A 14,415-nucleotide genomic window follows, 5' to 3' on the forward strand; every position below is an offset into this window, starting at 1 on the left:
TGCCTGCCTTTGGAACATGCAGTGAAAGTAACTTCCAGGCAGAAATCAGACTCTTGGAATATTAAAACAGCAAAGTCCAGGAGAAGTCTGAGAGTACAATTATGCAAATCTTATTAAGCATTGGTTTGTTTCAGAATAGTTAAATTATTTCCTAGCATTTAAATTATTCTGTGTCAAACTGCATCTTTTATTAGGACTTCCTACATCATGGAGTGATATTACAAGAAAAATGCACAGGTAATATTCCAAAGTGGCTGGTATGAACGGAGCTACAAGGAAAGGGAAAATAAAGAATTAGACAGACCACAATGCCTAAAGGCCTCGTGCATTGTTTGTTGTCAAACACTAATAGTCTAGTTTGATGTTTCTCAGAGTGATGTAAAACACGTGGTAACCTTTGCCCATTCCTTACTCTGGAATTCCCATGTACCAAATGCCACTGAGGCAGAGCAGCTTCCCTGGGATGGCTGCCAGCACTCTGAGTACAGCTTGCTGAAAATAAACCCGGTGCCAAGAAGATGCAAAGGGTAATCACTTAAAGGGAAAGATGCCATCAGAGGATTAAGCAAAAAACAACTACAGCAGAGAGAGAGGAATATATGTCTTTAAAGTAAAAAACAAACGACAATTTCAGAACAACTACTACAGTTCCTAGGGCTTATTTCATTAGTTACAATAATTTCAGGTGCCTGTAGGCAAGTTTATTTTAAATTTGTACTGATTTCTTCAGAATGATTAGGAATCTGGAATCTAGACAAAGGCATAGCCTGATTTGCTGATGTGCTAGAGACAAGAAGATGTCTGCCAAATTCATTTATTTATGCACAAATACTTGTTTGGAGATATGGCAAAGGCTTTGTAACCCCACAAACTGTTAGATATTTGTCTCTTCAAAGTAAAATGCAGTAGAGATTAGCTGTCAGAATATTAACACAGAACTTACTTAAAACATGTAAACCAGCAAGGCATGATTGATAAAACAGGAGAGCAGGATTCTCCTTCTTATTAGACTCAGATATATCTAAGTTGAATCCTAAAATTGGAAACAATACTAATTTCTTTATGTAACATAGCCCTCTTCCATACATGGAAGATTGCCATGAAGCCAAACATGTATAAAAAGACAATTTTTATGTATAAAAAGACAATTTTATTTATGTCTGCCAAAACTGTACCATGCAGTTTTTCAGGATACTCTGACAGCTTAAGTATGCAGTTAAAGACATGGTCTTTCACCTTATGAGTTTGTGTTAGACCCTAAATTCTTTTTCATGTCTGTATTTAATAACAATTAATAGGTGAAATCTTTCATACTGATATAAATTATAGAAGGATATAGAAACTCTTCAAATACATAGATATATTTTGCCAATTTTCCAAAGCAACAATTGCCTAAATATCGTACAGACTTTCTAAAAATGATTTAGTAATAGAGAAATCAATTGTTGGTACTGTGCAGTGGTATTGTCAAGACCTGCAGAGACATTGGCACTTCCTCAGTATTTAAACACTCCTAGATGCAAAGCTATTCACATAATTAAATACATTGTTAAAGATCTAAAACATTTAAAGTATTTAAAATCACAGTTCTTCATATGGAAAAAAAAAGAATGAGCATATTCTTGCTCTTATGAAACACATTATTTGCAGGTAATGTCACAATGACTTTTATTTCACATATCAAATAAAATTGCCACAACAAATTCTCAAAGACTGTGTGAATGGTCCAGATAATTGCATGCAATGGGGAGTTACAGGGTGAACCACTGAGGTTAAAAAACATTCTGGAGCAAAAAAATAGTGATTCTCATTGCTTCTTTTTCTGAAAGGGCAAATCTTTACCTTTCCAACAGTCTTTTTAGGTTTTGTTCTGTTTTGTTCTGTTTTGTCTCAAGGGTGAATATTTCCACTACTCCATAAATCTGTTACATTTCATTTGTAGTCTCAATTACTCTCTTTTAAACATGTGATGATTTCTTTGAAAAATAGGGAGAAATATTTGTTGCATTTGCAAAGGGAAGTGTTGAAGAATATGATAATCCTCAGTTTCTTAGCAGCTCATTTTGAAATTTCACAGAAATGTCTCGTATAAAATCTTTATTTTGATGCTGGAGACAGCCTGTATGTCACCACAGACATGCAGCCCACCACTATAAAGAAATCTGTGTAAAGCTGGACCCAAGCCCTTAAGTACAGCTGAAGTTTAATAGACTAAATTTTTTCAAGAACAACTTGTGCAAAAATACTGGGGGGTCAAAAGATCAAGAGTTGATGGAAAGAAGGAGAAACAGGGCTGATACGGATTTAATGACAGCAAATTTAGTCAGCATCAGATAGAGGAAGGTGCATTACTACAGACATTTAAGATAGCAAGATACAGTGCGATTTCCCCCCCATCATTCTCTGTATCCACCCTTTCCCATTTCTTTCTCCTTGACTCTTCCATCCCTGTCTGCCCCACCCTGCCTGCACAGGGAAGCAGAGCCGGCACTTTTGGGTCAGCGACAAGAAATTCTCTGTGGGAGATTCTGCTCACAGCCTGAGCTGTGCCCAGTGATGCTGAGCAAAGCTGCACTCTTAGCAGAGCTATGGGATCACTCCATTTGGCATTCTCTGCTCTGGGGGTGCCTATAGGAATCAAAGCTCCAGGGTGTGTGAGGTTTCCACTCCCCTGCTGGAACAAGTCTGTGCTCTGGGTTCAGAGGGAGATGGGCACAGTTTGTACTCAGCGTGCATATGGTAGGTGAACTAAACACCTCCCTTTTATTTTTTTAAATAGTGAAAATCAAACAGATACATGAATTCATTCTACCCTCATTTCAAGAATTCCCAATCCCTACTACACAGAGCAATTTGCCATAACAAATTATTTTATGAAGTGGCAAGTTTCCATAGTAGAAAACTCTGTCAACATTAACTGCTTAAACAAATGTTTGATTGTTCTGCAGTCAAATAACTGGATTCACAAAGAACAGAAAGCATAAGTATTGTAGTTAAACACTAAATGATTTCTGAGTTAATTAAAAAAAAATTCTGAGTTTGAAATGACAAAAGCTTGAATCTCCAACTTTTACAAGATTTATGCACAGAGAGGGAAGCCATTTCCAGAAAGCAACCTTTAATAGATCTGCATCTCTACCTGTGGGGAATACATGTGTCTTATTTAAATGACTATTACTGATCTGATTTACATTTTACATACAATATTTTCATACTCTGCTGCTGCTGCAACACACTTTGCAACGTAGAGCAAGAGCCTTAAATAATCTCTTAGCTCAATGCAATTTTTCCTAGGCTAGCATTTCATTTGGTATGAGTCTGAACATGATATCATGTTCCTATTTGGGATACAGAGTCTCTGAGACCATATCTGCTTGCCTTTCTCCCTTTCACTCTCTTATCAGCCACAATCAGAAATGCTTCTGACATCTTCTGATAGATGAGGCCATACCTTCTTCTGAAGCCTGCCTGCAGCACAGTGCATTGACCGCCTGTAACTCTGCTCACAGATCAGAAGGACAGTGCACTTGCAATGGTTCACAATCAGAGGAAAAAAGATTCTTTTTCCTTTGATATTTCAATTTTTAAAAATCAGTTAGATAAAAGATTCTTTTTCCCTAAATGTAGTAAGATAATTTTCAGACGTAGTAAGCAGTTGCTGTGAATGTAATATAAAATATGGACAGGAGGGTTGCAATTTTCAAAATGAGCTCCCAAAACATTTCAAAGAGGGTAAGATTGAAAGTTCTGAATCTGGCCCTTAAAAGACTCTTAATTAAAGTCAAAGTGTTGGGGTGACCAAGTCAAGCTAAAACTCTTTCTATGCCTCTATTTGTAAAACTAATAATGGTAAAGGCTCTCTTAAAAAACCCAATTTTTGCTTCATTCATCAGTGTGTTCAGAAACATCCTCTGTCTATATGAGGGTTTTCATTAACACAGCTTTTTATACTAGACTCTGAGAAGAGTGGATGCCATTGCATGCATGAAACATGAAAAATGCCTTATAATTTTTAATATCACAATTTAGGCTGACACAGTTTCATATATGCCTGGGCTAAAACTAAGGCCATTTCCTTTACATAACTGACTTTCCAGTGCACACCAGAGCAGATTGCCCAGAGAGATTGTGGAGTCTCCCACACCAGAGATATTCAAGAACTGTCTGGATGCAATCCTGTGCCATGCACTCTAGGATGAGAGCTCCCTGCTTGAGCCAGGAGGCTGGACCAGACAACCCACTGGGGTCCCTCCCAACCTGACCCATTCTATGATTCCATGAGCTCCTCTTCCAGCTGCAAGGAACTGCAGGAACTGCCCGAGGTTCACGGGAAAGACGCAGAGGGACATTAATTAGTAAACAACCTGTGTGCTCAGCAAGTACTTGATTCTGAAAAGCAGTGAGGACAATTTAAGGGACCAAAATTATAGCACCCCTGGTGACTTAGTAGAAACATCTGGTGGTGGGCTGACTCTCCATAAAAGCTTTTCTGTTCTGCTTGTCACTGAAATCTGCAGAATCCTACATCTCAGAAACATCCTATCATTCTCTAGGTTGCATTTTATTTGTTGCCAGCACAAAAAAATATGAAATGTGTCAAATATCAGGGTAAAATATGTCGAATCTCATGTCCCAGGAAGAAGTGTTATTCATATTTGAGGTTTTAATGTAAATTAGCTAAACCAATTTTTTTCTCTCTGCTGCACTCAAGTGGCACTTCTCTGCAGAACTCAGTTGTATCACAGTTTGGATCCCTGTTTGCTACAGAGACTGACTTCCTATTGTTACTTTATAAATTAATGAATGTCTTCTCTACTTGCAATGTGGACAAGAACTCCCTGGTTCAAAGGCAATAGATTTGCTTGTGTGGAACTTAATAAAGTGTAAAACGGTTTAGGTAATGAAGGAGTTGTTAACATCAGATTGTGACTAATTTTCTGTCTGCTACTAGGAGTAAGAGTATTATTTCCCATGCCAGAACCTATAAATCAGGGTGGTGAAAATATCCTTTTAAGACAAGTGTTCTCAGGAGAAAATAAGGGTTGCAGATTCACAAAGGAGAAATGCCCTTTAATATAGTATTTTAGAAAATGTTTCTAGAAATTGATGAATTAGTTCAGAGGCTTCTGAAATTCTCATAAAGTCAGAGCTGAAGATGTTCAACTGTTGAAGTATTGTCACCAGGTGACAATTAAAGTGTGACGAGAAAGCACTGAGACTTCTCTGCTAATTATTTTCTACATCATAAACATCAGGACCTTTTCAGACATTTTAGAAATTGGTTTGCTTGTTGGCAAACTAATTTTCATCAGCTATCATAAAAAGGTTCAATGCCAAGTACAAATTGAAATTGAATGATTTTAGCTTTATTTTTATGTGAAATGTGAAATAGTTTTCACTAATACTTAGAAATAGCAGAAGTCAGCTCCAGCTGGTTCACATTAATAGTAAACATGATTAAAATTTTTACAAATTATTATCCAAATGGTGCTCTAAAACTATGAATACCAATTTAACAATTCTAAGGTAGTGAGACCAAGCTGTAGGGGAGTATTAGGTGGTCCAGATAACTGTGACGTTGTCCCCAAAGATGCTTTCTGATCAGCTGACACATTAAAGCATTATAATTCTCCCTTTGTCATATTATGGGATTTGAAACAATGAAACAATGTTTGCTATGGTGTTTAAGTGAAAAATAAAAACCCAAGCTGAATTCCACACTCCTTTGCTCTGGTAGAGAAGCCCTGAAGGGCTGAATTTGGGGAGGGATGAGAATAATAATAATATACCTGTAGTGGATATGAAAATCTCTTTTTAAAGCAAATGTGTTTCATAGTTTAAAAAAAAAAAAAGTGCACTCTACATACACATCTTCATGCAAAAATAATCTATTCAGCATTATAGGGATCCTATAAATAAAATATGGGTTGATGATTTTTCCCCCACTTACTCTGAATATAAGAAGCAGAAGTAGAACTAAGTCGGTTGGTAGGAGAGTGAGAAGAGGATTGCTGAAACATTTGGAAATTAAAGGTTTCAGGGATCTCTGAGCTTTCAATTCAGGTGCTACAAAATAAAAACTAAGCAGATACTTCAAAATGGTCACTTGGATGGTCACCAGAACTTCACAGAATCATCTGTGAAGTTAGAAGAGACCTTGTTAATCATGTAGTCCAACCATCCATCACCGACCTCTGCCCACGAGCAGGCACCCAAACCAAACAATGCCCCTGTAGCCCTCAGTCCTCACAAGCAAGATGGACATGCTGCAGTAGTGGTGAGATGGCTTTTCCTCCTCTGTAAAATACATCTGAGCTTTCTTTTTAAAAACAACTGTTCATTGGTACTAAAGTTGTTCAGAAGGAGGTGCTCATTGGAAGAAAACACCCATCAGAAAAGTTTCTTGGGTTCAGGACAGAACTCCTGGAGCTGCAGGTAAATGTCTGCCTCAAACCACCTTAATTAATGTACCCCTTCAGCAGTGTAGAAGCTCAAGTTCCACACTGGGGCTAAAGCCGGGGCAGTGGAATGTGGGTTGCCTCTGTGAGGCCCCATGAAGACCCAGCTCAACCCTCAGGGGACACTGCAGTGGTAATCCACCTCAGGAAAGACTGACAGAAGCAGAGAAGGAACTGGAATCTTTTCTTCCACACCTTCTTGAAAGCACCAACAGGATACTGGCTACTTCTGTCTGTCTGAAGTAGAAAGAGAAAACATTTCCCAGGCAGCCTCTAACAAACAGCAATTTTTCAGATCCAGCCATTTCATTTAGAGACTAAAGTGAATTTTAGCTTTTTAGAAAGCCTGGCCATTTCTATCAGCTTTGATGATGATATATAGGATGAACGTCATTCGATGTTCTCATGTTGCACTGGTGTTTGTTACCATACTATTACAGAGGTTATACTTTGGTAGTGGATAGGATTGCTATAGTTATAGTTTCATGGTTCAAGGAGACAGCATGTTACAATCCTACTGCATGAAAATTTTCTTGTGATACAGCACAGTGCATGTTGGTTCCTAAACAAAATTACTGTTTTCCTGTTATTCCTCAGCTTTTAAAACTATTACTTACATAGCTGTGTTCTTAAAACAGATCATGGTCTGTTCTGAAAACAAGCAACATCAGCCCCTTCTGTATTACAATTATATAAAGTTTTGCAGATGCTAGAACATAAGCTAAAAATTAAATGTAGGGATCTGATTTCAAATAAAATCTGGTAAACATTTATTTTCTGTGAGAAAGGGAAAGAAAGGGAGGTTAGAGTGTCATGGGAGGAAAAGAATGCATCACAGCTTCTGTGGAACCAGAAAGGCAGCCCTGTGGTACCACACTGCTGAGGAAGTTGTGGGAAACTGGTATGAAACAGGTATGATGCAAGGTAAATGAGCCTAAAATTTGATCTAACCATTGAAGAGAAGGAATGCATTTTAGTCCTGAAAGCTCAGTGTGTCTGATCTTTAACAGGTACAAATGGATGGAGTCCTATTAATCTTGGTGGAATCATGACGTTTTACATGCACTCACAGCACTCCAATTAGAGTCTTGTTTTTATCTTTTGGTTGTTTTGCTTTTCAAAGCAGTCCTAGTAAAACAAACCAACTGTGCACTGGAGGAATTTGCTTGTTGAAGAAATACATTCCAATTTTATCTTTCTAGCTGATACAGTTTGCTCAAGAAAATTATTTTTTTTAATGAGAGAATTTTATTTAGTATTGTAAGAGCATTTTCAAGTGTTTTTTAATAAGTGTTCTCAGATCTGCTGAAGCAGAAAGCAACTCGCTGTCCTTCCAAGCCCTAAACATGGAAAGTTCCTCTCTTTCCTTCACAAATCTGTGCAAATTCTTCTTTATTAATAAGGACTAATTATTATTTTTCTGTCTTTCCTATGGTCTTCTAAGGACCATATTGATTAAATGGAGATACACTGCCTAATTACATTTATGATGGCCATTCTGATGCTAATTCAACATTGTTATTAATAGATACTCAGATGTTATGGCAGCGTGTAAAACAAAAATGACTCTGCATAAGTCAGACAGAGCCAAGTCACATTTCAACATTTGAAACAGAAAGAGCTCTAGAAAATACTCTGTTTCAACATGGTTTTCAGTTCACACAAAGCCAGAAGTGTTCTTTCTCCATGAAGGTGTCATGCATCTGTTTTCATCTCTCTGGGTGTCTGTGTGAGGTCTTCTCCCCCATCCCAGCAGCCCGGTATGCACCAAGCCCTCGTTCTGTCTAACCTTCTCAGAGGTTCAAAGCCAAATGGTAAGTTAAGGAAAAGGCAAAACCAAACATCAGGTGTTGGCCATCTTTAGTGTCCTTCAGTGTGCAGCTGCACACGTGTTCCTCTACAGAAATATGAAGCAGATTCTGTCCTCTGGGGCTGTGCAAGCAGAGGTCCCTGCTGTTATTCTACACCTGGATCACTGTACATAAAGGGGAAAATAGCTGCACCCTGTGGATGACAGCTGAATTTTTGAGAAAGTACTGAGGCGTTTCATGTCAATACGTGTTTGTTTGCACAGCAACCACCTGGGGATCCACACCTCTTTTACCAAGGGATGAATCCTTGCACATTTGATAGTAACTCTGACTCCTCGTATTAAAACAAGCCCCAGAACCTAGCCAGTCTTTACATGCCCTCTAGGCAGTGTGTTAAGTTGTGCAGGGGGAAAGAGAAGGAATAAGAACCTGAGCATACATTTCCTTTCTTGCAGAAGTAATAAAGGGCAGCTGCCAACAGGAGCAGAACTGATCACACAGTAGATCAATACCACCCTCTGGGAGTTTTCTAGTTAAGTTGATGTTTCTTAATTTCATTTACACAGTTGTATATTTCTCGAAGACATTCCCGAGTTGCTGCATATTCAGTCAAAACGTGCCTCCCTCCTGCTTTATTCTTTGAAAGGTAATGACCATCCTTCCCAAAACACCTTTCCTACATACAGAGGAGTTAGTATCATAAACCCTGCCATGAACAACCATGCAGAAAATTGTATACAGGTCCTGACAGCAGCTGCCCCACAAATGTGTTTTTATGCCACCGCAACAATTAGCTAAACTTAATTTGACAGGAGATTCTCTGCTCTTCTTTTCAAAACCTTACACTGCCAGCATTAACACACACCGTAGTGAGATATTAGTTGGTGAGTTTTCTCATACCAGAAATTTTTGTGGGTAACTAATACAAACGTACCAGCCACAGAAAAAAATGCCTCTGCAACTGTTTCCTTCAAAATATTTGTTTCTACTTTTTAAAAAATAACTTACTCAAAGGGCAGTAAATCTTGCTGCTTGTGTCTGAGGGCAATTCTTCTTTAGCTAAAATGTAGCAAATTTGTCTCTGTGCGACTGGAAGAATCCTAACTGTTCATGTCCCCCTGTTAAGAGGAAGAGATCATCAGCTATGTTTATCCATCCAGGCAACCTGGGTGTCTTATTTGGCTGGACAGCAAGCTGGCAGAAGAATATCACATGCCACCACAAGACTATGTGACTTAAATAAGTAGCTGAACTGAATTCTTATCCATCCTCACTCACAGCTCCTACTGGGAGAAAGAACAGAATAAAAAAATACAACTCCATAGTATCCTTTCATTAGTTTAGTTTCTCTCATTTGACACCGTTTACACACTTAAACAATAGCCCTGGACTTTCCAGTTTTCAAAGAACAGAACAAGGGCCAAATGTATATCAAAATTACTGCATCAAAGGACTGATGATACCACACCACTCAATGTGTGCAGAGGAAATGCTTAATTCACTCAACTGCTGGTTTTTGAGAATTGTCTCTGCCACAGACTTTTCACTCACAGTTTTGTCACTGAAGCCTGGTCTCTGGAAATACACTGTTCTATCTGATCTGCCTCTGATTTGTTAATTTTATACTTTAAAACTGGAGGCTTTAAAACAGCCATCATTTCCCCAGACCTGAGCACTGTGAACCCTTGCAATACATCTTCTGAATCCCACAGTCTATTACAGGATAACAGAAATGACAGGGTTCAGAGCTTCAAATACTGTTTTCTAATGCAATTTTTTTGGGATGGCACTGTAGTAAGAATAATAGTAAAAATTAAATTTAACAGTTCTCCACAGTTTCTAGGATGATGTAGAAGAATTCTTTTTGCAGAAAAATCTTCACAGAAGTTGTCTTTGTGTTTTCAAATTCTATTAATTATTTAAACAAATTGTCTTAAGTACAAAAAATGCATTCTAAATCTCTAGTATTTACACAAAGCTAATACTTCAGATCTGAAAAACCACCACTACTGTCAGAAGGCATGTTATTTGGTTTCCACTCATTTACTGTGAAGCACAAAATGTTTCTATCAATCCTTATCTGATTGCATATGTGGTACCTGGCACTTTGACCCATCTTCTCAGAATTATTCATCCTTAGGTGCCAAAATTGATGCACCTGGTGGTAGCCAGGTAAAGAAAAAACATCAGAACTCCCGAACTACTTTTGTACACTTAGGCTTTATCTGTGTCCCACTGTTGTCAGGGTATAAACTCTAAAGAATATCAATTCCACACCCTAAAGCTTGTGACTGAAAAGTGCAAATTCCACACTAGAGGTAAAGCCAAGTATTTCACTGGAAGTGTAAGAACTGATGTCCCTGCAAGAGTAAGCCAGCTTGCTGGCTGAAGAACAAGTACGATGAATTTCATACTTCTGACATCTTCTACCCAATATGGATCTGAGAGGAGGAATACTGAACCATCATTTGATTACAAAAGACTTAATTTTGTTCTGGCAGCTAGCAGGACCGCAGCTGTCCCTTTCACTTTCACCCTGTGACAAGCACATGGAATGCTGTAATAATTTCAGGCATGAAAATGGAGTAACAATGTGATGATGAACAACACTGAGTAGCTAAGAATTCCTATTTACATGGGATATCTTCCTGGCTGCACCACATGACTTGTTTTCTGTTAGCCCAGAAACCAGAACCAATCTCATCAAGAGCATGTATCTACCTCAATATGAGGAGAAATTAAGTCTCAAATATTTTTATGATTAAATAGAGATGTGTCAGGTTTTACTCTGTTGACACTAATGGCTTGGTTAATAGCTGGCATTTTTGCTTCATGCAGCCCCTATAATGAAACTACCAGTACAAGAGCAGTTTTTTGCCTGAGATTGCAAAATTACAAGAAAACCATATATGTGTCATAGAACACCAATTTTCAGACCATTTCTCATTAAAATATGCTTTAGCTATTGGTAAAGAACCACGTGATGAGTGAAAAGGAATCACGTATGATCAAATGTCTCAAACATACATCATACTTGCAATGAAGACCCTGGAAAGTCAGTCTGCTACCATGACTTACCTAGAAGTCTGGTAAGAGCAAGCAGAGGGCTCATTTCCTCATTTTCAGAAGGGAAAAGGACATAAACAGGGAGAAAAGGACATGAACAGGAGCAGCTGTTATAATGATATATTTATATACTATTTTACACAATTAAACATTTTACAATTTTAAAAAGTGATCTGTAGTATATTGGATTAGGCTCAGCAGACTCTGCCTTGCTCTGATGGAATCACTGGAACTTCACTGGTGAAAACTCCTGTCCACCCTATGGCAATTAACTCAGAAGAAGCAGCCATTCATAGCCCATGAAACTTCTGCAATACACAATTTTTTGGAGACAATGTGAGTGCAAATGTCAGTAAGTGTTTTGTCCACTGCAGAGAGGCCAGCCTTAAATTTTATTTTCTCTAGATGCTGAATTGAGATTGTTCGGAGGAAACACTGCAAATAAACTTTTCTTACAAAACCAGCAAAACTCATTGCCTCAGCTGAAGTCCACTTACCAGATTTTCTATTGGTACCACCACTAGTAGCTGCTACGGAACACAGATGCACCAACATGTAGATACAGAGCTTAAACCAAAGCTTCCCTAAAACCCGTTTATCAAAATAAGTGCATAATTTAATACTCAGAAATTATTATAAACAAATATCTTACAGATTGTCCTTTGGAAACTTGAATATATTCATGGTGACAGGGTTTTTCCCTACAGAACAGGTTATAGTCTCTACAGGCTGAGACACACTCAGTGAAATTTACAAATCAATCACCTAACCAGCACTCTGTTAGCCTTTCTGAACTCGAGCCTAGAGAAGAGTATTACTTTAGTTTTTGAAAACAGCTGGCAGTTCACATAGTAAGAATTTGGGGAGAGCTGAGGAAGACAGAATGACACAGAGGTTACAGAATAACAGTTCACCCAGCTAAGCTTGACTTCAGGTTTTTGGATATGAGAAAAGATCTTCCTGCATCTTCAAAGAGATGGGGCACTACAGAGCTTATCTGTGACAAACCTCTTTGTTTCTGCAGTCATCAGTGAAGATACAGCAAAGGAAATGGAGGAGCTGCAGTTATGCATTTGCAATACACAAAGTCCTTGTTTTCCCACTAGGCACTGCAGAATAGCAATTGTCCATTCACAGCACATAGCACATCCTCTGCATTTCAGAGCTAATATTTTTGCAGTCCTTAAGCTAGCATGCTTCAGCCTAGTGTAGTTAATGTTTTTAACCCTATGGGGTACACTGCAGGAGAAAGGTGTGCTCAAGCTCTGTTCCTTGTTAAAGGAATTGGTTTTTTAGGTATAATTTTTTAAGTTAAACTGAAATATTTTCAAATTGCCAAGGATTTATAACTACAGCAACATTTCAAACAGAGCTATGAAAAGTCTCTTTCCACAAATCAGAAAAATATGAAGATTGCTGGATATTGAACATACCTGTATATTAATCCAATTAACAACAGAAATCTCCTGTCTTGGCTGGAGTTATTTTGAAGACCGCTTGTATACACACAGACACACAGACACAGACACACAGACACACACACAAGCTCTGACAAGTGGCTCTTCCTCTTGTAATTTAGAATCACACTCTTGAAAACAATGTTAGTTTGATGGCAGCAGTTGCTTTCATTTACTGCAGCACACACTGCCCACTGTGGTGCTGCAATACTCATTCAAGGCAGATCACTGGCTCAAACATGAATTGAAGCTATATGCTATCAAACAGATGCCAGGTTACATCACTTCAACTCCTGAGCAAATTCCCGCTTTTCTCTGCTTAGGTAGCAAAAGCTGTATGAAAACTGGTGTTAATATAAGACAAGCAGCTCTCTCCCTTCCCAGTGGGGATCTGTTTCTTAGTCAAAGCTCAGGCTGCTTCTTAATTTTGAACTTTTGAACCCAAACCAAGTAAAGTAATCTAAGCATGTATTTTAAAAAAAAATGAAAAAGCAGTACATGTACTCCTAAAAACGAAGCTGATATTTTTTTCTGCTTGACCTGTTTATTTCTAACTCTTCCTCCCTCTGCTCTAACTCTCAGAAAAAACTCACAGCCCCCTCAGGATAGGAACAAGTTTCTGTTTTCTTCTTCCTTCATCTAAGCCAGACAAGTCCCAGGTCTCCTCTCCTGCCACAGAGCAATAGGAAAACATACAGAAAGAAATCAACCACACTTTCCCCAGCAGGGTCAGAAAGGACTTCTGCTACAAGAGATTATTTTTGCAATCTTCTGTAACCATCAAATGGTTAAATCAACATAAGTCAAAATTTTCATCTAGTTTGAATAAAGAGAAAAAGGGACGAAATTCAAAAACCGGTTGCTGTAGTAACAATCACCAGCAAAAATCTTTTCCACTAAATAATACTATTATCTCCCTCTCCCCCTCACAATTTTAGTTCCCCTTCAAAAAAACAACCATGCTGCTTCTTTTAGATTTGCCGTACGTACCTCAACCATTAAACAAGACATTTAACCATAGTGGCAGCTCTGTGACCTCTGAATGCCGTGAAATCTCTGAGCGGTGCAGCTTGTTCATGAAGACTTGTACTGCACAATCCAGCAACTGCATCCAGGATTGGGAATAGAAATAAGTAACTAAGATAATAGGAACTAAAAAAAAGAAAAAAAAAAAAAAAAGAAAAGAAAAAGAGAAAAGGAAAAAAATGAAAAAAAAATTTTTTTTAAGAGGGGGGGAAAAAAAGGGAAAAGAAAGGAAAAGGAAAAGAAGACCTCCCCAAGTCCCCCAAGCCAGGCAGTGAGACCACCTTAAGAGGCCAGGCGGCTCGGGCGGCGGGCGCACGGCGTGCCAGGGCAGGGCTGGGGCTGCGGCAGTCTGGCCGCCCGTGTCAGGCCGGCCGGGAGGCGCTGCCAGCGCCGGGCGCGGAGCGCAGAGCGCAGAGCGCGCCCCAGTCCCCGCCCCGCTGCTGCCAGCGCCGCCGAGAAGCCTTCGCTGTTTGTGTTTCCTCGTTTCGGCAGTGACGTCAAAGGGTTTAGTTTTTCCTCTGCATGTGCTATTAATTTTAAAGGACTACTATGGGAGGAATGTGGCAGTGATTGAGGCAGGCTACCCTAGGCGAAAGA

General features: G+C 38.8%; 1 protein-coding gene across 4 annotated transcripts in view; it reads right to left on the reverse strand.

Moving 5' to 3' along the window:
- The window catches only part of PDE7B (phosphodiesterase 7B), a 170,187-nt gene extending 155,994 nt beyond the window's left edge, over positions 1 to 14,193 (reverse strand). For 2 of the 4 annotated variants that reach the window (XM_063151508.1, XM_063151506.1), the window contains exons 1-2: positions 14,100 to 14,193; positions 13,783 to 13,944 (exon numbers count right to left, since the gene is read on the reverse strand). In XM_063151508.1, coding sequence (XP_063007578.1) covers positions 13,783 to 13,803 — 21 coding nt within the window. In that variant the 5' untranslated portion in view covers positions 13,804 to 13,944; positions 14,100 to 14,193. Of the gene's footprint in view, positions 1 to 9,277; positions 9,297 to 13,782; positions 13,945 to 14,099 lie in introns of those variants that run through there. The other 2 variants (XM_063151507.1, XM_063151509.1) reach the window with 2 other exon arrangements.
- Between the last annotated feature and the right edge of the window lie 222 nt (positions 14,194 to 14,415).

Source organism: Melospiza melodia, chromosome 3, assembly GCF_035770615.1.
Source record: "Melospiza melodia melodia isolate bMelMel2 chromosome 3, bMelMel2.pri, whole genome shotgun sequence".
In the NCBI taxonomy this organism is placed as follows: domain Eukaryota; kingdom Metazoa; phylum Chordata; class Aves; order Passeriformes; family Passerellidae; genus Melospiza; species Melospiza melodia.